This window comes from Eucyclogobius newberryi, unplaced genomic scaffold, assembly GCF_026437365.1.
Source record: "Eucyclogobius newberryi isolate DKJ021-1_F unplaced genomic scaffold, fEucNew1.0.hap1 SCAF_22, whole genome shotgun sequence".
Classification (NCBI taxonomy): Eukaryota; Metazoa; Chordata; class Actinopteri; order Gobiiformes; family Gobiidae; genus Eucyclogobius; species Eucyclogobius newberryi.
Window position 1 is genome coordinate 26486745 of NW_027315857.1, and position 22557 is coordinate 26509301.

The following is a 22557-nucleotide window of genomic DNA, read 5'->3' on the forward strand; positions in this document are numbered from 1 at the left end:
AGATTTTAGCTGCATAAAACTGAAACGCAGATTCCCCATGTTTAGTCCTGACTCTGGCACCAGCAGGAGGCCGGTCCCTGAGGTCCTCAGAGTCCGAGATGGTTCATATGGCACTAACATATCCAAGATGTACTTTGGTGCTAGGCCATGGAGAGACTTGTACACAAGCAGAGCTGCTTTAAAGTCTCTTCTCTGAGCCACAGGGGGCAGTGCAGAGACCTGAGAACAGGACTAATGTGATCATACTTCCTGGTTCTAGTCAGGACCCGAGCAGCAGCGTTCTGGATGTACTGCAGCTGTTTTACAGCTCGTTTGGAGAGATCAGTGAGCAGGCCGTTACAGTCTAATCTACTGGAGACAAACGCGTGGATAAGTCTCTCTAAATCTGGTTTTGACACTATATTTTTGATTTTGGCAATGTTTTTTAGATGGTAAAAAGCTGCTGATGTTATTGATTTGACGTGGCTATTAAAGTTCAAGTCTGAGTCCATTATTACCCCCAGATTTCTAATTTGGTTTGTAGGTTTTAGAGCGAGACTCTGGAGGTGACCGCTAACACTTTCTCTTTGTTTCTGTGGGCCAAAAACGATTATTTCAGTCTTGTCTGAGTTCAGCTGGAGAAAGTTGTTTTGCATCCACAAACTGATCTGTTGGATGCAGTGACAGAGTGAATCTACTGGTCCATAGTCACCTGCCGATAGTGAAACATAGATCTGAGTGTCGTCTGCATAATTGTGATAGGACACATTTTCATTTTGTGATCGGGACACAGTGCGTGTCCCGATCGTTCATGAAGTTCCTCTTTTATATAAACGTGTACGGCGGCACACTGTACATCAGCGGCGGCCGGAGGGCGCGGGGGGGCCGGGAGCTAGCTCAGAGCTAGCTCACATCACGACGACACGACGAAAAACACTCAATATCCAGACGAAAAAAGTCAAAAACAGTTGAATTAAAAACGATTCCAGTGCGTGTCCCTATCGTGCAGTAAAATAGAAAAAAAAAAGTTTATAAAATACAGAAGATAAAGCACAATAAGTGTGAAAAAAGTGTGAGAAAAGAGAGGAGCGTTTACACCGGGCTGCCAGCTGTACCAGCACCATATGACGAATTACTTGTACTTTTTGCAGTATTTTCAAAAGTATTAATACTTTTTCCCCATATAGTACTATATAAATATATAAATACTAAACATGTCGGTGTAATGCCTCATTCGTCCAGGAGGGGTCCAATGTAGAAAAACATTCAGTTGTTTCTCTGGACTCTGTTTTTTGACCTGGTTTGGTCCTGGTTTAGACCTGTTTTAGACCTGTTTTAGACCTGGTTTAGTCCTGGTTTAGACCTGGTTTAGTCCTGGTTTAGTCCTGGTTTAGTCCTGGTTTAGACCTGGTTTAGTCCTGGTTTAGTCCTGGTTTAGACCTGGTTTAGACCTGGTTTAGACCATGTTTAGTCCTGGTTTAGACCTGGTTTAGACCATGTTTAGACCATGTTTAGTCCTGGTTTAGACCTGGTTTAGTCCTTGTTTAGTCCTGGTTTAGACCTGGTTTAGTCCAAGTTTAGACCTGGTTTAGACCATGTTTAGACCATGTTTAGTCCTGGTTTAGACCTGGTTTAGTCCTTGTTTAGTCCTGGTTTAGACCTGGTTTAGTCCAAGTTTAGACCTGGTTTAGACCATGTTTAGACCATGTTTAGTCCTGGTTTAGACCTGGTTTAGTCCTTGTTTAGTCCTGGTTTAGACCTGGTTTAACCCATGTTTAGACATTTGATCTGCATCTAGGCTCAAGTTCGACACAAAACTCCAAACCGGTTTTTCTTGGTCTTTTTGAAAAGCGTCTGACATGTCGAGCCGGATTCCACGTTTGAAGGTTTGGACTCGGGTTTAGGGTTTTGTTCAGGGTTTGGTTTAGTGTTTAGTTAGTGTTTGGTTCAGTGTTTGGTTCAGGTAGGACGGACGGCGCTGAGCCACTTCAGAAACAGATTCAAAGATGTCTCTGAGCTGGAGTTTAGCCGGACTCACTCTGGCCGTGGTTCTGAACTCAAACGGTAAGATTTCCTCATTTTCTTTCTTTGAGACGAGTTTAGTTCATTTAGTCTTCTGTTCAAGTTCAATCATCTGGACGTTCGAGACTAAACCAGGTCTAAAACAGGTCTAAACCAGGTCTAAAACAGGTCTAAAAAAGGTCTAAAACAGGTCTAAACCAGGACTAAACCAGGTCTAAAACAGGTCTAAAACAGGTCTAAAACAGGACTAAACCAGGTCTAAACCAGGTATAAACCAGGTCTAAACCAGGTCTAAACCAGGACTAAACCAGGTCTAAACCAGGACTAAACCAGGTCTAAACCAGGTCTAAAACAGGTCTAAAAAAGGTCTAAAACAGGTCTAAACCAGGACTAAACCAGGTCTAAAACAGGTCTAAAACAGGTCTAAAACAGGACTAAACCAGGTCTAAACCAGGTATAAACCAGGTCTAAACCAGGTCTAAACCAGGACTAAACCAGGTCTAAACCAGGACTAAACCAGGTCTAAACCAGGTCTAAACCAGGTCTAAACCAAGACTAAACCAGGTCTAAACCAGGTCTAAAACAGGTCTAAACCAGGACTAAACCAGGTCTAAACCAGGTCTAAAACAGGTCTAAAACAGGTCTAAACCAGGTCTAAAACAGGTCTAAAACAGGTCTAAAACAGGTCTAAACCAGGACTAAACCAGGACTAAACCAGGTCTAAACCAGGTCTAAACCAGGTCTAAACCAGGACTAAACCAGGTCTAAACCAGGTCTAAACCAGGACTAAACCAGGACTAAACCAGGTCTAAACCAGGACTAAACCAGGACTAAACCAGGACTAAACCAGGTCTAAACCAGGTCTAAACCAGGTCTAAACCAGGTCTAAACCAGGACTAAACAAGGACTAAACCAGGTCTAAACCAGGACTAAACCAGGACTAAACCAGGACTAAACCAGGTCTAAACCAGGTCTAAACCAGGACTAAACCAGGTCTGAACCGGGACTAAACCAGGACTAAACCAGGTCTAAACCAGGTCTAAACCAGGACTAAACCAGGACTAAACCAGGACTAAACCAGGTCTAAACCAGGTCTAAACCAGGACTAAACCAGGACTAAACCAGGTCTAAACCAGGTCTAAACCAGGACTAAACCAGGTCTAAACCAGGTCTTAACCAGGTCTAAACCAGGTCTAAACCAGGTCTAAACCAGGTCTAAACCAGGTCTAAACCAGGACTAAACCAGGACTAAACCAGGTCTAAACCAGGACTAAACCAGGACTAAACCAGGACTAAACCAGGTCTAAACCAGGACTAAACCAGGACTAAACCAGGACTAAACCAGGACCAAACCAGGTCTAAACCAGGACTAAACCAGGACTAAACCAGGTCTAAAACAGGTCTAAACCAGGTCTAAACCAGGTCTAAAACAGGTCCAAACCAGGACTAAACCAGGACTAAACCAGGACTAAACCAGGTCTAAACCAGGTCTAAAACAGGTCTAAACCAGGTCTAAACCAGGTCTAAAACAGGTCTAAACCAGGTCTAAACCAGGTCTAAAACAGGTCTAAACCAGGTCTAAACCAGGTCTAAACCAGGTCTAAACCAAGACTAAACCAGGTCTAAACCAGGTCTAAAACAGGTCCAAACCAGGTCTAAACCAGGTCTAAACCAAGACTAAACCAGGTCTAAACCAGGTCTAAAACAGGTCTAAACCAGGACTAATCCAGGTGTAAACCAGGTCTAAACCAGGTCTAAAACAGGTCTAAAACAGGTCTAAACCAGGTCTAAAACAGGTCTAAACCAGGACTAAACCAGGACTAAACCAGGTCTAAACCAGGTCTAAACCAGGTCTAAACCAGGACTAAACCAGGTCTAAACCAGGTCTAAACCAGGACTAAACCAGGACTAAACCAGGTCTAAACCAGGACTAAACCAGGACTAAACCAGGACTAAACCAGGTCTAAACCAGGTCTAAACCAGGACTAAACAAGGACTAAACCAGGTCTAAACCAGGTCTAAACCAGGTCTAAACCAGATCTAAACCAGGACTAAACCAGGACTAAACCAGGTCTAAACCAGGTCTAAACCAGGTCTAAACCAGGACTAAACCAGGACTAAACCAGGTCTAAACCAGGTCTAAACCAGGACTAAACCAGGACTAAACCAGGACTAAACCAGGTCTAAACCAGGTCTAAACCAGGACTAAACCAGGACTAAACCAGGTCTAAACCAGGTCCAAACCAGGTCTAAACCAGGTCTAAACCAGGTCTTAACCAGGACCAAACCAGGTCCAAACCAGGACTAAACCAGGACTAAACCAGGACTAAACCAGGTCTAAAACAGGTCTAAACCAGGTCTAAACCAGGTCTAAAACAGGTCTAAACCAGGACTAATCCAGGTCTAAACCAGGTCTAAAACAGGTCTAAACCAGGTCTTAACCAGGTCTAAAACAGGTCTAAACCAGGTCTAAACCAGGTCTAAACCAGGTCTAAACCAAGACTAAACCAGGTCCAAACGAGGTCTAAAACAGGTCTAAACCAGGTCTAAACCAGGTCTAAACCAGGACTAAACCAGGACTAAACCAGGTCTAAACCAGGTCTAAACCAGGTCTAAACCAGGACTAAACCAGGTCTAAACCAGGTCTAAACCAGGACTAAACCAGGTCTAAACCAGGACTAAACCAGGACTAAACCAGGTCTAAACCAGGACTAAACCAGGTCTAAAGCAGGACTAAACCAGGACTAAACCAGGTCTAAACCAGGTCCAAACCAGGTCTAAACCAGGTCTAAACCAGGTCTTAACCAGGACCAAACCAGGTCCAAACCAGGACTAAACCAGGACTAAACCAGGTCTAAACCAGGTCTAAACCAGGTCCAAACCAGGACTAAACCAGGTCTAAACCAGGACTAAACCAGGACTAAACCAGGTCTAAACCAGGTCCAAACCAGGTCTAAACCAGGTCTAAACCAGGTCTAAACCAGGTCTAAACCAGGTCTCTCCTCTCCTCTAACGTGTTCTAATCTTCTGTCACAGGTTGTCACTCTCAGGCTTTGGGTAAGTCCACAAACACATTCTTCACAAACACATTCTTTACAAACACATTCTTCACAGACACATTCTTCACAGACACATTCTTCACATGACGTTCTTAGTGTGTGTTTAACAAGCGTCATTGTCGCCTTTGTTTTCTTTTCTCATTGTTTTATTACAATTGTACAAATCCCAGACCACGTCATGATCGCTCTTATCTAACACGGAACAAAACTGCTTCATCATTACAGAATATTTTTCAAACTTTCACTGTTTAAGCAAATGTCTTTGTGAAGTTGAAACTCAGATTTAAAGGAAAAATATACAATCAAGTTGTATCCAAAAAGAATAAAACTAGTACAGAAGTAACCCAGGACTAACCCAGGTCTAAACCAGGACTAACCCAGGACTAACCCAGGTCTAAACCAGGACTAACCCAGGACTAACCCAGGTCTAAACCAGGACTAACCCAGGACTAACCCAGGTCTAAACCAGGACTAACCCAGGACTAACCCAGGTCTAAACCAGGACTAACCCAGGACTAACCCAGGTCTAAACCAGGACTAACCCAGGACTAACCCAGGTCTAAACCAGGACTAACTCAGGACTATACCAGGACTAACCCAGGACTAAACCAGGACTAAAGCAGGACTAAACCAGGACTAAACCAGGACTAAACCAGGACTAAACCAGGTCTAAACCAGGTCTAAACCAGGACTAACCCAGGACTAACCCAGGTCTAAACCAGGACTAACCCAGGACTAACCCAGGTCTAAACCAGGACTAACTCAGGACTATACCAGGACTAAACCAGGACTAGCCCAGGACTAACCCAGGACTAAACCAGGACTAAAGCAGGACTAAACCAGGACTAAACCAGGACTAAACCAGGACTAAACCAGGTCTAAACCAGGTCTAAACCAGGACTAAACCAGGACTAACCCAGGTCTAAACCAGGACTAAACCAGGACTAAACCAGGACTAACCCAGGTCTAAACCAGGACTAAACCAGGACTAAACCAGGACTAAACCAGGTCTAAACCAGGACTAACCCAGGTCTAAACCAGGACTAACCCAGGTCTAAACCAGGACTAACCCAGGACTAAACCAGGACTAACCCAGGTCTAAACCAGGACTAAACCAGGACTAAACCAGGACTAAACCAGGACTAAACCAGGACTAAACCAGGACTAAACCAGGTCTAAACCAGGACTAAACCAGGTCTAAACCAGGACTAAACCAGGTCTAAACCAGGACTAAACCAGGACTAAACCAGGACTAAACCAGGACTAAACCAGGTCTAAACCAGGACTAAACCAGGACTAAACCAGGACTAAACCAGGTCTAAACCAGGACTAAACCAGGTCTAAACCAGGACTAAACCAGGACTAAACCAGGCTTAGCCTTGATTACTTCAGTGAAATCGTTGTTTTGTTCCAAAGCTACTTTGACAAATCATTTCCCTGAGTTTTTCTTCGCAAACAACATTCATCAGGATTTACACTTAATTTCTTAGATAATCAGAGTATGTACAGGGCTGTGGGCGGGGCTAGGGGGGAGGTGAAAACACTACCGTCTCAGTTGCAGGAATCCATCCAAAATACAACTTCAATAAACAAATAACGAGAAGACGAGGTCAAGAGCTCATACACTGTGCGAAACACTTTTAAGACTAAAAGTAAAAGTGTAAAGGTGTGACCCCCTCTTCCAACCGCCGTCCAGTGTGCGGTCAAGCCCCTCTGAGCCCACGGATCGTTGGCGGGGCCGAGGCGTCTCCCGGGGCCTGGCCCTGGATGGCCTCGATCAGGTCTGGAGCTGGAGGACAGCACGTCTGCGGAGGGTCCCTCATCCACGAGCGCTGGGTCCTGACCGCCGCGCACTGCCTCGAGCCACAGTAAGGCCCTGTCACTCAAACTGAAGGCCCCGCTGTGTTTCTAACTCTTCTCTGACCCGTAGAGCTGACGCTGACCCCATCTTCGTGCACCTGGGTCAACACAACGAGTCCGACCCGAACCCGCCCCTAGTGAAGCGGCAGGTGGCCAGCGTGAGGTGCCATCCCTGGTACAACGACGTGTTCAGCGACTACGACATGTGCCTCCTGCAGCTGGACAGCCCGGTCACCTTCGGCCAGTACATCCAGCCCGTGTGCCTGGCGGCGCGGGGCAGCTCGGTGCATGGCGGCGCCAGCGCATGGGTCGCCGGGTGGGGCCTGACGCAGGAGGGTGAGTACCAGCGTGATCCGCGGGAGGGTTTAAACACGTCTTAACCTTGTTCCCGCATCAAAAAACAGACGTCACATGATTCACAGAAAAGTCCTCCGCACCGGACACGCCCTCCGCACCGGACACGCCCTCCACACCTGACACACCCTCTGCACCGGTCACGCCCTCCACACCGGACACGCCCTCCGCACCGGACACGCCCTCCACACCGGACACGCCCTCCGCACCGGACACGCCCTCCACACCTGACACACCCTCTGCACCGGACACGCCCTCCACACCGGACACACCCTCCGCACCGGACACGCCCTCCACACCGGACACACCCTCCGCACCGGACACGCCCTCCACACCGGACACGCCCTCTGCACCGGACACGCCCTCCACACCGGACACGCCCTCCGCACCGGACACGCCCTCCACACCGGACACGCCCTCCGCACCGGACACGCCCTCCACACCTGACACACCCTCTGCACCGGTCACGCCCTCCGCACCGGACACGCCCTCCGCACCTGACACACCCTCTGCACCGGTCACGCCCTCCGCACCAGGAGCACAGACTTTGTGTCCGATCCTAAGCTATGAGGCCCGGACAGTTGGAAATGAGGCTCCTTAAAACTGTCTGCAGTAGGCTAACGTTTATTAGCAAAGCCACAAGCACTAGCTGCTAAAGACCGTAAACAGCTCAGCCTCAGTCTGGAGTGAGTTCTGTCCAGTCTGTCCACTGGTCCCTCCTGAGCACAGGGACACAGTTCTGGTCAAACAGGGTCTTGGTGGACGTGAAGAGAAAGAATCCTTTATTTTGAGACTTTCTGCTTTTGTCCTCAAGATGGCAGTAGTAACCAGTGCATCACGTCACTTCATTATTAAGTGGGATTTTGTTGCTGATGTTTACCATCTTAAAAACATGTAAAACACGTCATGTACATCTCATGTTCGCGCTTCACGTTTTGGCGCATCAAGATTCACCTCCTGATTAGACTCATTTCTCCGTGACTATGAGTCAGAATCAAATGCTTGTTCTTCCTTCTAGAGCGCCCCCCGGTGGCCGTAGGTTCAAAGCGTGGGTCAGAAAAGTACTGTACCTACTTCATCACAGCGTCCTCATTATTCACCCGAAGAGTTCAAGCGGTTTTCACAAGTCACAGTAAAGCTAACGACAGCCAGCACGCTAACGGCATAAAGCGCTCTTCGCCTGGCGCCCGGGAGAGAGAAACGTGCGAGCGACGTCATCGCTCAACATCGCCATAGGTTACGTTCACGTGAGAATTCTTTCAGCTCACGACAATTAAATGACACGACTGTCACTCGCGCTCGTTTACACTGACACGGAAGACGTCGACCTTTGTGACCATTTTTGTTTCATGAGAACAGGCCCAGTAATTACAGCGATATTGACCATAAACCGAGAGAGAAACATCTGACGGTGAAACAATGACTTCCACCTGAGGATAAACCATTCTTCTGGACTTTTGTGATGTCATGTGTAACCAAAGACCAGGAGGAAACAAAACAAGGGGGAAATGTACAGAAAGGACAAGCGGCGTGAGGCTGGAGCGGGAACGAATGGAGGGAGGGGCTTAAATACTCGGGGGAGGGGAGACAATACGACTCGGGCGGGACAAACCAGGGAGGGTCAGGTGATCACAACAGACGGGAAAAACAAATAAAGACAGCCAAAGGAACCGGGAACGAGACACAATCGGGAAACACAACAAAGAAGTTCAGTTTTCTCTTGTACTTCCTTCCTATCTGTTATATATTATATATATATATATATATATATATATATATATATTTATTATTCCTGTTTATGAGGTCTTCATCTGAGCACTTTTGTTTATTTCGAAACACGTCAAGGTTAAAAACAACAGAATTTGTCTTTATGAATGAAACAAACTGAAGAATAATTCAAAGAAAACCTTCTACTGAGAGTGTTTTTCAAACTTCCTGTAAGTTATTTGTTCTTTTCTTCTGGATCTACCTCTGTATCTTCCTGCGTTGCATCAATGGAATTTCCCCATGTGGGACAATAAAGGAATATCTTATCTTATCTTAGAATGGATTTCATTAGTCGTGCCTATTGCCGCCAGCAGAGGGAGCCCTAAAGCACTAATTCCTTAGAAGCTGGTCTCAAAGTGGGGTCCAGGGCCTTTGTGGAGAGCGATGGGGATATTAAATCACGGGCCCAGTTTGAGAACCCATGGCTCAGATACAGAACCTTGAATGGTAGTATTGGTATGCAAATGTCACACAGATCACACGCATGTGCTAAAGCTAATGAAAGCTAACATAAAGCACAGTCCAGTTGAAGGCCTCAGGGACCAGTGCTTGGTATTTGGTCTGATGTGATTCTGCCTCAGGAGTTTGAACACTATTTATACCAAAAACAATATTTACTCAGAATGTTTTCTACAACTCGACTTCTCATCGACGCCAAGGAATTACAGTCATTCCTCATGTGAACCAGAAAATGTGATAAAACTGTTAACAACAACTATCCATGTGGTTCAGAGAAAACTAGCACCGTTTCCAAAGTCCAAAACATAATCTCTTTAGACTTGACATAAGTTCTCAAATATCGACTACAAACTGAAACTGAAACATTCTGGTCGTACTTTGTGAACGACTAAAAGCCGCGTTCTTACGTTCGCAGAGAACCTGACGTTCCCTTTGGCTCTGCGAGAGGTCAACGTCTCCATCGTCGGGGACAACGAGTGCGAGTGTGCCCTCCCCTTCTTCCTGCCGCCCGATACTCTGTGCGCCGGACAACGAGAGGGCGGGAAGGACGCCTGTCAGGTGAGACCTGGGCGGCCAGCGGGGGGCGCTAGAGGGGAGGCAACGAGAGGGGGAGGCAACAAGAGGGGGAAGCAAGGGGGAGGCAACAAAAGAGGGAAGCAAGGGGGGAGGCAACAAGAGAGGGAAGCAAGGGGGGAGGCAACAAGAGGGGGAAGCAAGGGGGGAGGCAACAAGAGGGGGAAGCAAGGGGGAGGCAACAAAAGAGGGAAGCAAAGAGGGAGGCGACAAAGGGGGGAAGAAAGGGGGAGGCAACAAGAGGGGGAAGCAACAAGAGGGGGAAGCAAGGGAGGAGGCAACAAGAGGGGGAAGCAAGGGGGGAGGCAACAAGAGGGGGAAGCAAGGGGGGAGGCGACAAAGGGGGGAAGAAAGGGGGAGGCAACAAGAGGGGGAAGCAACAAGAGGGGGAAGCAAGGGAGGAGGCAACAAGAGGGGGAAGCAAGGGGGGAGGCAACAAGAGGGGGAAGCAAGGGGGGAGGCGACAAGAGGGGAAAGCAAGGGGGAGGCGACAAGAGGGGGAAGCAAAGGGGGAGGCAATAAGAGGGGGAAGCAACATGAGGGGGAAGCAAGGGGGGAGACGACAAGAGGGGGAAGCAAGGAGGGAGGTAACAAGAGGGGGAAGCAAGGGGGGAGGAGACAAGACGGGGAAGCAAGGGGGGAGGCAACAAGAGAGGGAAGCAAGGGGGGAGGCAACAAGAGGGGGAAGCAACAAGAGGGGGAAGCAAGGGGGGAGGTGACAAGAGGGGGAAGCAAGGAGGGAGGCAACAAGAGGGGGATGCAAGGGGGGAGGCGACAAGAGGGGGAAGCAAGGAGGGAGGCAACAAGAGGGGGAAGCAAGGGGGGAGGCAACAAGAGGGGGATGCAACAAGAGGGGGAAGCAAGGGGGGAGGCAACAAGAGAGGGAAGCAAGGGGGGAGGCGACAAGAGGGGGAAGCAAGGAGGGAGGCAACAAGAGGGGGATGCAAGGGGGGAGGCGACAAGAGGGGGAAGCAAGGAGGGAGGCAACAAGAGGGGGAAGCAAGGGGGGAGGCAACAAGAAGGGGAAAGCAAGGGGGGAGGCGACAAGAGGGGGAATCAAGGGGGAGGGGACAAGAGGGGGAAGCAAGGGGGAGGCAACAAGAGAGGGAAGCAAGGGGGGAGGCAACAAGAGGGGGAAGCAAGGGGGAGGCGACAAGGGGGGGAAGAAAGGGGGAGGCAACAAGAGGGGGAAGCAAACAAGAGGGGGAAGCAAGGGGGAGGCAACAAGAGGGGGAAGCAAGGGGGGAGGCAACAAGAGGGGGAAGCAAGGGGGGAGGCAACAAGAGGGGGATGCAACAAGAGGGGGAAGCAAGGGGGTGGCATCAAGAGAGGGAAGCAAGGGGGGAGGCGACAAGAGGGGGAAGCAAGGAGGGAGGCAACAAGAGGGGGATGCAAGGGGGGAGGCAACAAGAGGGGGAGGCAAGGAGGGAGGCAACAAGAGGGGGAAGCAAGGGGCGAGGCAACAAGAAGGGGAAAGCAAGGGGGGAGGCGACAAGAGGGGGAAGCAAGGGGGAGGCGACAAGAGGGGGAAGCAAGGGGGAGGCAACAAGAGAGGGAAGCAAGGGGGGAGGCAACAAGAGGGGGAAGCAAGGGGGAGGCGACAGGGGGGGAAGAAAGGGGGAGGCAACAAGAGGGGGAAGCAAACAAGAGGGGGAAGCAAGGGGGAGGCAACAAGAGGGGGAAGCAAGGGGGGAGGCAACAAGAGGGGGAAGCAAGGGGGGAGGCAACAAGAGAGGGAAGCAAGGGGGGAGGTGACAAGAGGGGGAAGCAAGGAGGGAGGCAACAAGAGGGGGATGCAAGGGGGGAGGCAACAAGAGGGGGATGCAACAAGAGGGGGAAGCAAGGAGGGAGGCAACAAGAGAGGGAAGCAAGGGGGGAGGCGACAAGAGGGGGAAGCAAGGAGGGAGGCAACAAGAGGGGGATGCAAGGGGGGAGGCGACAAGAGGGGGAAGCAAGGAGGGAGGCAACAAGAGGGGGAAGCAAGGGGGGAGGCAACAAGAAGGGGAAAGCAAGGGGGGAGGCAACAAGAAGGGGAAGCAACAAGAGGGGGAAGCAAGGGGGGAGGCGACAAGAGGGGGAAGCAAGGAGGGAGGCAACAAGAGGGGGATGCAAGGGGGGAGGCGACAAGAGGGGGAAGCAAGGAGGGAGGCAACAAGAGGGGGATGCAAGGGGGGAGGCGACAAGAGGGGGAAGCAAGGAGGGAGGCAACAAGAGGGGGATGCAAGGGGGGAGGCAACAAGAGAGGGAAGCAACAAGAGGGGGAAGCAAGGGGGGAGGCAACAAGAGAGGGAAGCAAGGGGGGAGGCGACAAGAGGGGGAAGCAAGGAGGGAGGCAACAAGAGGGGGAAGCAAGGGGGGGGGCAACAAGAAGGGGAAGCAACAAGAGGGGGAAGCAAGGGGGGAGGCAACAAGAGAGGGAAGCAAGGGGGGAGGCGACAAGAGGGGGAAGCAAGGAGGGAGGCAACAAGAGGGGGATGCAAGGGGGGAGGCGACAAGAGGGGGAAGCAAGGAGGGAGGCAACAAGAGGGGGAAGCAACAAGAGGGGGAAGCAAGGGGGGAGGCGAAAAGAGGGGGAAGCAAGGGGGGAGGCAACAAGAGGGGGAAGCAAGGGGGGAGGCAACAAGAGGGGGAAGCAACAAGAGGGGGAAGCAAGGGGGGAGGCGAAAAGAGGGGGAAGCAAGGGGGGAGGCAACAAGAGGGGGAAGCAACAAGAGGGGGAAGCAAGGGGGGAGGCAACAAGAGAGGGAAGCAAGGGGGGAGGCGACAAGAGGGGGAAGCAAGGAGGGAGGCAACAAGAGGGGGATGCAAGGGGGGAGGCGACAAGAGGGGGAAGCAAGGAGGGAGGCAACAAGAGGGGGAAGCAAGGGGGGAGGCGACAAGAGGGGGAAGCAACAAGAGGGGGAAGCAAGGGGGGAGGCAACAAGAGAGGGAAGCAAGGGGGGAGGCAACAAGAGAGGGAAGCAAGGGGGGAGGCAACAAGAGAGGGAAGCAAGGGGGGAGGCAACAAGAGAGGAAAGGGGGGAGGCGACAAGGCGGGGAAGAAAGGGGGAGGCAACAAGAGGGGGAAGCAACAAGAGGGGGAAGCAAGGGGGAGGCAACAAGAGGGGGAAGCAAGGGGGGAGGCAACAAGAGGGGGAAGCAACAAGAGGGGGAAGCAAGGGGGGAGGCAACAAGAGAAGGAAGCAAAGGGGGAGGCGACAAGAGGGGGCAGCAAGGGGGGGGCAACAAGAGGGGGAAGCAAGGAGGGAGGCGACAAGAGGGGAGGCAACAAGAGGGGGAAGCAAGGGGGGAGGCAACAAGAGGGGGAAGCAACAACAGGGGGAAGCAAGGAGGGAGGCAACAAGAGGGGGAAGCAAGGGGGGAGGCGACAAGAGGGGAGGCAACAAGAGGGGGAAGCAAGGGGGGAGGTGACAAGAGGGGGATGCAACAAGAGGGGGAAGCAAGGGGGTGGCAACAAGAGAGGAAAGCAAGGGGGGAGGCGACAAGAGGGGGAAGCAAGGAGGGAGGCAACAAGAGGGGGAAGCAAGGGGGGAGGCAACAAGAAGGGGAAAGCAATGGGGGAGGCGACAAGAGGGGGAAGCAAGGGGGAGGCGACAAGAGGGGGAAGCAAGGGGGAGGCAACAAGAGAGGGAAGCAAGGGGGGAGGCGACAAGAGGGGGAAGCAAGGGGGAGGCAACAAAAGAGGGAAGCAAGGGGAAGGCAACAAAAGAGGGAAGCAAGGAGGGAGGCGACAAAGGGGGGAAGAAAGGGGGAGGCAACAAGAGGGGGAAGCAACAAGAGGGGGAAGCAAGGGAGGAGGTAACAAGAGGGGGAAGCAAGGGGGGAGGCAACAAGAGGGGGAAGCAAGGGGGGAGGCGACAAAGGGGGGAAGAAAGGGGGAGGCAACAAGAGGGGGAAGCAACAAGAGGGGGAAGCAAGGGAGGAGGCAACAAGAGGGGGGAGCAAGGGGGAGGCAACAAAAGAGGGAAGCAAGGAGGGAGGCGACAAGAGGGGGAAGCAAGGGGGGAGGCAACAAGAGGGGGAAGCAAGGGGGAGGCAACAAAAGAGGGAAGCAAGGAGGGAGGCGACAAGAGGGGGAAGCAAGGGGGAGGCAACAAAAGAGGGAAGCAAGGGGGGAGGCAACAAGAGGGGGAAGCAAGGGGGAGGCAACAAAAGAGGGAAGCAAGGAGGGAGGCGACAAGAGGGGGAAGCAAGGGGGGAGGCGACAAAGGGGGGAAGAAAGGGGGAGGCAACAAGAGGGGGAAGCAACAAAAGGGGGAAGCAAGGGAGGAGGCAACAAGAGGGGGAAGCAAGAGGGGAGGCAACAAGAGGGGGAAGCAAGGGGGGAGGCGACAAAGGGGGGAAGAAAGGGGGAGGCAACAAGAGGGGGAAGCAACAAGAGGGGGAAGCAAGGGAGGAGGCAACAAGAGGGGGAAGCAAGGGGGGAGGCAACAAGAGGGGGAAGCAAGGGGGGAGGCGACAAGAGGGGAAAGCAAGGGGGAGGCGACAAGAGGGGGAGGCAAAGGGGGAGGCAATAAGAGGGGGAAGCAACATGAGGGGGAAGCAAGGGGGGAGACGACAAGAGGGGGAAGCAAGGAGGGAGGTAACAAGAGGGGGAAGCAAGGGGGGAGGAGACAAGAGGGGGAAGCAAGGGGGGAGGCGACAAGAGGGGGAAGCAAGGGAGGAGGCAACAAGAGAGGGAAGCAAGGGGGAGGCAACAAGAAGGGGAAGCAACAAGAGGGGGAAGCAAGGGGGGAGGTGACCAGAGGGGGAAGCAAGGGAGGAGGTAACAAGAGGGGGAAGCAAGGGGGGAGGCAACAAGAGGAGGAAGCAAGGGGGGAGGTGACAAGAGGGGGAAGCAAGGAGGGAGGCAACAAGAGGGGGATGCAAGGGGGGAGGCGACAAGAGGGGGAAGCAAGGAGGGGGGCAACAAGAGGGGGAAGCAAGGGGGGAGGCAACAAGAGGGGGATGCAACAAGAGGGGGAAGCAAGGGGGGAGGCAACAAGAGAGGGAAGCAAGGGGGGAGGTGACAAGAGGGGGAAGCAAGGAGGGAGGCAACAAGAGGGGGATGCAAGGGGGGAGGCAACAAGAGGGGGATGCAACAAGAGGGGGAAGCAAGGAGGGAGGCAACAAGAGAGGGAAGCAAGGGGGGAGGCGACAAGAGGGGGAAGCAAGGAGGGAGGCAACAAGAGGGGGATGCAAGGGGGGAGGCGACAAGAGGGGGAAGCAAGGAGGGAGGCAACAAGACGGGGAAGCAAGGGGGGAGGCAACAAGAAGGGGAAAGCAAGGGGGGAGGCGACAAGAGGGGGAAGCAAGGGGGAGGCGACAAGAGGGGGAAGCAAGGGGGAGGCAACAAGAGAGGGAAGCAAGGGGGGAGGCAACAAGAGGGGGAAGCAAGGGGGAGGCGACAAGGGGGGGAAGCAAACAAGAGGGGGAAGCAAGGGGGAGGCAACAAGAGGGGGAAGCAAGGGGGGAGGCAACAAGAGGGGGAAGCAAGGGGGGAGGCAACAAGAGAGGGAAGCAAGGGGGGAGGCAACAAGAAGGGGAAGCAACAAGAGGGGGAAGCAAGGGGGGAGGCGACAAGAGGGGGAAGCAAGGAGGGAGGCAACAAGAGGGGGATGCAAGGGGGGAGGCGACAAGAGGGGGAAGCAAGGAGGGAGGCAACAAGAGGGGGATGCAAGGGGGGAGGCGACAAGAGGGGGAAGCAAGGAGGGAGGCAACAAGAGGGGGATGCAAGGGGGGAGGCGACAAGAGGGGGAAGCAAGGAGGGAGGCAACAAGAGGGGGAAGCAAGGGGGGAGGCAACAAGAGAGGGAAGCAACAAGAGGGGGAAGCAAGGGGAGAGGCAACAAGAGAGGGAAGCAAGGGGGGAGGCGACAAGAGGGGGAAGCAAGGAGGGAGGCAACAAGAGGGGGATGCAAGGGGGGAGGCGACAAGAGGGGGAAGCAAGGAGGGAGGCAACAAGAGGGGGATGCAAGGGGGGAGGCGACAAGAGGGGGAAGCAAGGAGGGAGGCAACAAGAGGGGGAAGCAAGGGGGGAGGCAACAAGAGAGGGAAGCAACAAGAGGGGGAAGCAAGGGGGGAGGCAACAAGAGAGGGAAGCAAGGGGGGAGGCGACAAGAGGGGGAAGCAAGGAGGGAGGCAACAAGAGGGGGAAGCAAGGGGGGGGCAACAAGAAGGGGAAGCAACAAGAGGGGGAAGCAAGGGGGGAGGCAACAAGAGAGGGAAGCAAGGAGGGAGGCAACAAGAGGGGGATGCAAGGGGGGAGGCGACAAGAGGGGGAAGCAAGGAGGGAGGCAACAAGAGGGGGAAGCAACAAGAGGGGGAAGCAAGGGGGGAGGCGAAAAGAGGGGGAAGCAAGGGGGGAGGCAACAAGAGGGGGAAGCAAGGGGGGAGGCAACAAGAGGGGGAAGCAAGGGGGGAGGCGACAAGAGGGGGAAACAAGGAGGGAGGCAACAAGAGGGGGAAGCAAGGGGGGAGGCAACAAGAGGGGGAAGCAACAAGAGGGGGAAGCAAGGGGGGAGGCAACAAGAGAGGGAAGCAAGGGGGGAGGCGACAAGAGGGGGAAGCAAGGGGGGAGGCAACAAGAGAGGGAAGCAAAGGGGGAGGCAACAAGAGAGGGAAGCAAGGGGGAGGCGACAAGGGGGGGAAGAAAGGGGGAGGCAACAAGAGGGGGAAGCAACAAGAGGGGGAAGCAAGGGGGAGGCAACAAGAGGGGGAAGCAAGGAGGGAGGCAACACGAGGGGGAAGCAAGGGGGGAGACAACAAGAAGGGGAAGCAACAAGAGGGGGAAGCAAGGGGGGAGGCAACAAGAGGGGGAAGCAAGGAGGGAGGCAACACGAGGGGGAAGCAAGGGGGGAGACAACAAGAAGGGGAAGCAACAAGAGGGGGAAGCAAGGGGGGAGGCAACAAGAGAGGGAAGCAAGGGGGGAGGCGACAAGAGGGGGAAGCATGGAGGGAGGCAACAAGAGGGGGATGCAAGGGGGGAGGCGACAAGAGGGGGAAGCAAGGATTGAGGCAACAAGAGGGGGAAGCAAGGGGGGAGGCAACAAGAGGGGGAAGCAACAAGAGGGGGAAGCAAGGGGGGAGGCAACAAGAGAGGGAAGCAAGGGGGGAGGCGACAAGAGGGGGAAGCAAGGGGGGAGGCAACAAGAGAGGGAAGCAAAGGGGGAGGCAACAAGAGAGGGAAGCAAGGGGGAGGCGACAAGGGGGGGAAGAAAGGGGGAGGCAACAAGAGGGGGAAGCAACAAGAGGGGGAAGCAAGGGGGAGGCAACAAGAGGGGGAAGCAAGGGGGGAGGCAACAAGAGGGGGAAGCAACAAGAGGGGGAAGCAAGGGGGGAGGCAACAAGAGAAGGAAGCAAAGGGGGAGGCGACAAGAGGGGGCAGCAATGGGGGGGCAACAAGAGGGGGAAGCAAGGAGGGAGGCGACAAGAGGGGAGGCAACAAGAGGGGGAAGCAAGGGGGGAGGCAACAAGAGGGGGAAGCAACAAGAGGGGGAAGCAAGGGGGGAGGCGACAAGAGGGGAGGCAACAAGAGGGGGAAGCAAGGGGGAGGTGACAAGAGGGGGAAGCAAGGGGGGAGGCAACAAGAGGGGGAAGCAACAAGAGGGGGAAGCAAGGAGGGAGGCGACAAGAGGGGGAAGCAAGGGGGGAGGCAACAAGAGGGGGAAGCAACAAGAGGGGGAAGCAAGGGGGGAGGTAACATGAGGGGGAAGCAAGGGGGGAGGCAACAAGAGGGGGAAGCAAGGGGGGAGGCAACAAGAGGGGGAAGCAACAAGAGGGGGAAGCAAGGGGGGAGGCAACATGAGGGGGAAGCAACAAGAGGGGTAAGCAAGGAGGGAGGCAACAAGAGAAGGAAGCAAAGGGGGAGGCGACAAGAGGGGGCAGCAAGGGGGGGGCAACAAGAGGGGGAAGCAAGGAGGGAGGCGACAAGAGGGGAGGTAACAAGAGGGGGAAGCAAGGGGGGAGGCAACAAGAGGGGGAAGCAACAACAGGGGGAAGCAAGGAGGGAGGCAACAAGAGGGGGAAGCAAGGGGGGAGGCGACAAGAGGGGAGGCAACAAGAGGGGGAAGCAAGGGGGGAGGTGACAAGAGGGGGAAGCAAGGGGGGAGGCAACAAGAGGATGAAGCAACAAGAGGGGGAAGCAAGGAGGGAGGCGACAAGAGGGGGAAGCAAGGGGGGAGGCAACAAGAGGGGGAAGCAACAAGAGGGGGAAGCAAGGGGGGAGGCAACATGAGGGGGAAGCAAGGGGGGAGGCAACAAGAGGGGGAAGCAAGGGGGGAGGCAACAAGAGGGGGAAGCAACAAGAGGGGGAAGCAAGGGGGGAGGCAACATGAGGGGGAAGCAACAAGAGGGGTAAGCAAGGAGGGAGCTAACACGAGGGGGAAGCAAGGGGGGAGACAACAAGAAGGGGAAGCAACAAAATGGGGAAGAAAGGGGGGAGCAAGAAGAGGGTGAAACACTTTTGCGCAAGCTGATTAAACAAGAGGCAAAAAGCAAAGAAACACAATATAATCACTTGACCTTGTTCTTAAGCGTGTTTCCACTGATGCTAACTTATATGTTGAGCCTTAGCAACACAAAGCTAGCGTAGCGCGTTAGCAACAGCCGTTGTTTCATGTTCATGGCCGCACGGCACTCGCTTTGTCGAGAGTCACAATCAGATTTTTCAAGGTCATAAAGCGTCTGACATGATCCAAAGCCAAAGACATAAAGAGAGGTTCAAACGTGGCGTAGAGGCTATGAGAGAAGTCATAGAAATGAGGCAAAACTGTTCCCGTGCAAGCTCGCTTCAGCCACGCCCCTCACACACACCAAACTTATTTTTGTCAAACGCTGAGATCAGCTATTCTGTCGCCTTTAGTCATGATTGCGTTGCTTTTTTTGTCACCTGTTGTCTCTTATTACTAATAAAGTTATTAAACATCTTTTTGGGAATCGCTGAGCTCGGCCTCATGATAAATAAGTATAAGACCGTATATTCAGATTTAGAAAATCTAGTCGGCGTCTTACAAAACAGTTTTACAGTAGAGCGGTCCGAGGGATCAGGGCCCGTCGAAACTTTCATCGCCTCGATATTTTAAATCAAAGTGACCTCCAATGCTTTACTCTCCGCTCGTGTGTGACAGGGCGACTCGGGCGGCCCCCTGGTGGTCAGAGAGGGCCAACGGTGGGTGCAGGTCGGCGTGGTGAGCATCGGCAAAGGCTGCGGACGCGCCAACAGCCCCGGCGTCTACAGCGAGGTGTCCCTGTACGAGGACTGGATCCGGAACCAAACCTCCCCCGGCAAAGAGCCCGGCTTCGTCAACGTCACGGCGACCGGAGAAGACCCCGACAGGAGCTTCACCTGCCACCGCTGGGAAACCACAACCGCCGCCACCAATGCAACTGCGACCATTACTACTGACGATGACGACAGTGACGATAAAGGGAATGTTTTCAGTCACGGGGAGAAGAACGTGGTCCATCTGGGTCAGGTGCTGTACTTTTGTACTTTGGCCCTGTCACTTTTGGTTTTGGGCTAAAATGCTATAAGTAAATGGGTAATTTCGGGCTCTTTATTCTGGGTTTGTGATTGATTCAATTGTTTTTAATTAGATAAGTGCAAAGCAAACATCTGATCATTGTTTGATGAAGATGAATGGTAAAATGGGTCATGTCATGTCATTCCGATGTTGTTTTAGGCCATGACATGTCCGTGTTGTTTCCTGTGTGCGGATGATATAAGAATAGTGTTTCCTGATTGTACTGTCTCTGGATCAGCCAGGATCAGGCCATTTACTACGTCAGGACTTGATTAAAAACATTAAAAACATCTCTGAATGAGAAGCTCGAATCGTCTCATGCTGTTCTATCTCTTTTGGAGCTGATTTGATTGTGATGATGTGCATACGTGTCAGATGTTTGTCACCGCCTATAAAAGGATGTTCTCTGTAAGTGTTCTGAAGGTAGGGACAGAAGACTCTGTCAGGGAAAGAGAGTTTATCCACTGTACGTGAATAAACCTCCACCTTTTGAGCGAGACAAGACTCTGTTTCTGCTTCTTATCTTGGTCACTGTGAAAATGAACACCAACGAGCCTGAAACGAAGCTGTGAGTTTCTCTCTGTCGTGAAATGAAGCTATGAAGAACTAAAACCTGTTCTAAAGGAATGAGCTGAAGCGTGACGAGCCGGGTCTGGTCCAGAGGCGTTTGAAGGGTTTAGATTGAGCAGATTGAGCCCTGAATCTGATCGATCTGATCATTTCTCCTTCTGATGTCATCACAAAGTGTCTCTGCAGAAGTGTGAGACAAATACACTCCATGATGAACCTGGACATGTGACGTTTACTGACACGACAGCGTGAACGTGATTCAAAACATGATGTTCACGTGGAGCTGTCCAACACGAGGCTCGTTCTCTCGTGTCACGTGAGAAACACGTCAGTTTGTGACTTTATGAAGCGGTCGGTGGTTAAAGGTGTTTGTGGAGGTCGTCGGTGGTGTAAAGGTGTTTGTGGAGGTCGTCGGTGGTTAAAGGTGTTTGTGGAGGTCGTCGGTGGTTAAAGGTGTTTGTGGAGGTCGTCGGTGGTGTAAAGGTGTTTGTGGAGGTCGTCGGTGGTTAAAGGTGTTTGTGGAGGTCGTCGGTAGTTTAAGGTGTTTTTGGAGGTCGTCGGTGGTTAAAGGTATTTGTGGAGGTCGTCGGTGGTTAAAGGTGTTTGTGGAGGTCGTCGGTGGTTAAAGGTGTTTGTGGAGGTCGTCGGTGGTTAAAGGTGTTTGTGGAGGTCGTCGGTGGTTAAAGGTGTTGTTAAAGGTGTTTGTGGAGGTCGACGGTGGTTAAAGGTGTTTGTGGAGGTCGTCGGTGGTTAAAGGTGTTTGTGGAGGTCGTCGGTGGTTAAAGGTGTTTGTGGATGTCGTCGGTGGTTAAAGGTGTTTGTGGAGGTCGTCGGTTGTTAAAGGTGTTTGTGGATGTCGTCGGTGGTTAAAGGTGTTTGTGGAGGTCGTCGGTGGTGTAAAGGTGTTTGTGGAGGTCGTCGTTGGTGTAAAGGTGTTTGTGGAGGTCGTCGGTGGTGTAAAGGTGTTTGTGGAGGTCGTCGGTGGTTAAAGGTGTTTGTGGAGGTCGTCGGTGGTTAAAGGTGTTTGTGGAGGTCGTTGGTGGTGTAAAGGTGTTTGTGGAGGTCGTCGGTGGTTAAAGGTGTTTGTGGAGGTCGTCGGTGGTTAAAGGTGTTTGTGGAGGTCGTCGGTGGTTAAAGGTGTTTGTGGAGGTCGTCGGTGGTGTAAAGGTGTTTGTGGAGGTCGTCGGTGGTTAAAGGTGTTTGTGGAGGTCGTCGGTGGTTAAAGGTGTTTGTGGAGGTCGTTGGTGGTGTAAAGGTGTTTGTGGAGGTCGTCGGTGGTTAAAGGTGTTTGTGGAGGTCGTCGGTGGTTAAAGGTGTTTGTGGAGGTCGTCGGTGGTTAAAGGTGTTTGTGGAGGTCGTCGGTGGTGTAAAGGTGTTTGTGGAGGTCGTCGGTGGTTAAAGGTGTTTGTGGAGGTCGTCGGTGGTTAAAGGTTTTTGTGGAGGTCGTCGGTGGTTAAAGGTTTTTGTGGAGGTCGTTGGTGGTTAAAGGTGTTTGTGGAGGTCGTTGATGGTTAAAGGTGTTTGTGGAAAGCTTCTGAGGTCGTTCCTCGTGAACACCGCTCGCTTCAGTCCGTTTATGCCCAGGAATTCACTTCTCTGTCTTTCTTCTGACCTCTAGCCTCTGTAAATCCAATAATCCACAACCTCTGAAACTGACAAACTTGTATCATTTCTGACAAGGCCGGTGCTGCAGTGTGGAGTGATGCATGCTGGGATAGCCAGACCACATGTGCAGGACATCTACTTTTCGAATATAAAAAAAAATAAAGGTTGCACTGATTCTGAATTTTGGGCAAAGTTTGGTGAGTTTTTGAGTGTGTTCAGTGGGTGAAATTAGAGCTCAAAAGAGCAGAAGAAAAACAGTATAAAAACAACATATCCATTAACATGTGAGTGAAGGGGCCACGCCCATCATTGTTGACTCTTTTGCCTTCAGCATGGGCGTTTTACAGGTCCTACGCCCGGCTGGGGCCGGACCAGAGAAAACACAAGATCAGTCACGGCAAAACAACTATTCAGAACAAACAAAATACTTTACGTACATTGTTTTACAAAACTGCCCATATGGTTCTGAACCAGGACTAAACTAGACCCAACCAGGACCAAACTAGACCCAACCAGGACCAAATTAGACCCAACCAGGACCAAACTAGACCCAACCAGGACCAAATTAGACCCAACCAGGACCAAACTAGACCCAACCAGGACCAAACTAGACCCAACCAGGACCAAACTAGACCCAACCAGGACCAAACTAGACCCAACCAGGACCAAACTAGACCCAACCAGGACCAAACTAGACCCTTTGGTCCTGGACCCAACCAGGACCAAACTAGACCCAACCAGGACTAAACTAGTGCTGATCTAGAATTATCCATTCATCTTCTTCCACTTATCCGGGGCCGGGTCGTG

At 52.6% G+C, this 22557-nt stretch overlaps 1 protein-coding gene across 1 annotated transcript in view; it reads left to right on the forward strand.

Annotated features, from left to right (window-relative positions):
* The first annotated feature begins 1909 nt into the window (after nt 1–1909).
* Nucleotides 1910–22557, forward strand: part of LOC140371576 (transmembrane protease serine 9-like) — a 31369-nt gene continuing 10721 nt past the window's right edge. Inside the window, exons 1-6 of the mRNA XM_072458743.1 lie at nt 1910–2043; nt 5038–5058; nt 6757–6928; nt 6991–7256; nt 9916–10058; nt 19180–19563. Of these exons, the coding sequence (XP_072314844.1) occupies nt 1986–2043; nt 5038–5058; nt 6757–6928; nt 6991–7256; nt 9916–10058; nt 19180–19563 (1044 nt within the window). The 5' untranslated portion in view covers nt 1910–1985. The remainder of the gene's footprint in view (nt 2044–5037; nt 5059–6756; nt 6929–6990; nt 7257–9915; nt 10059–19179; nt 19564–22557) is intronic.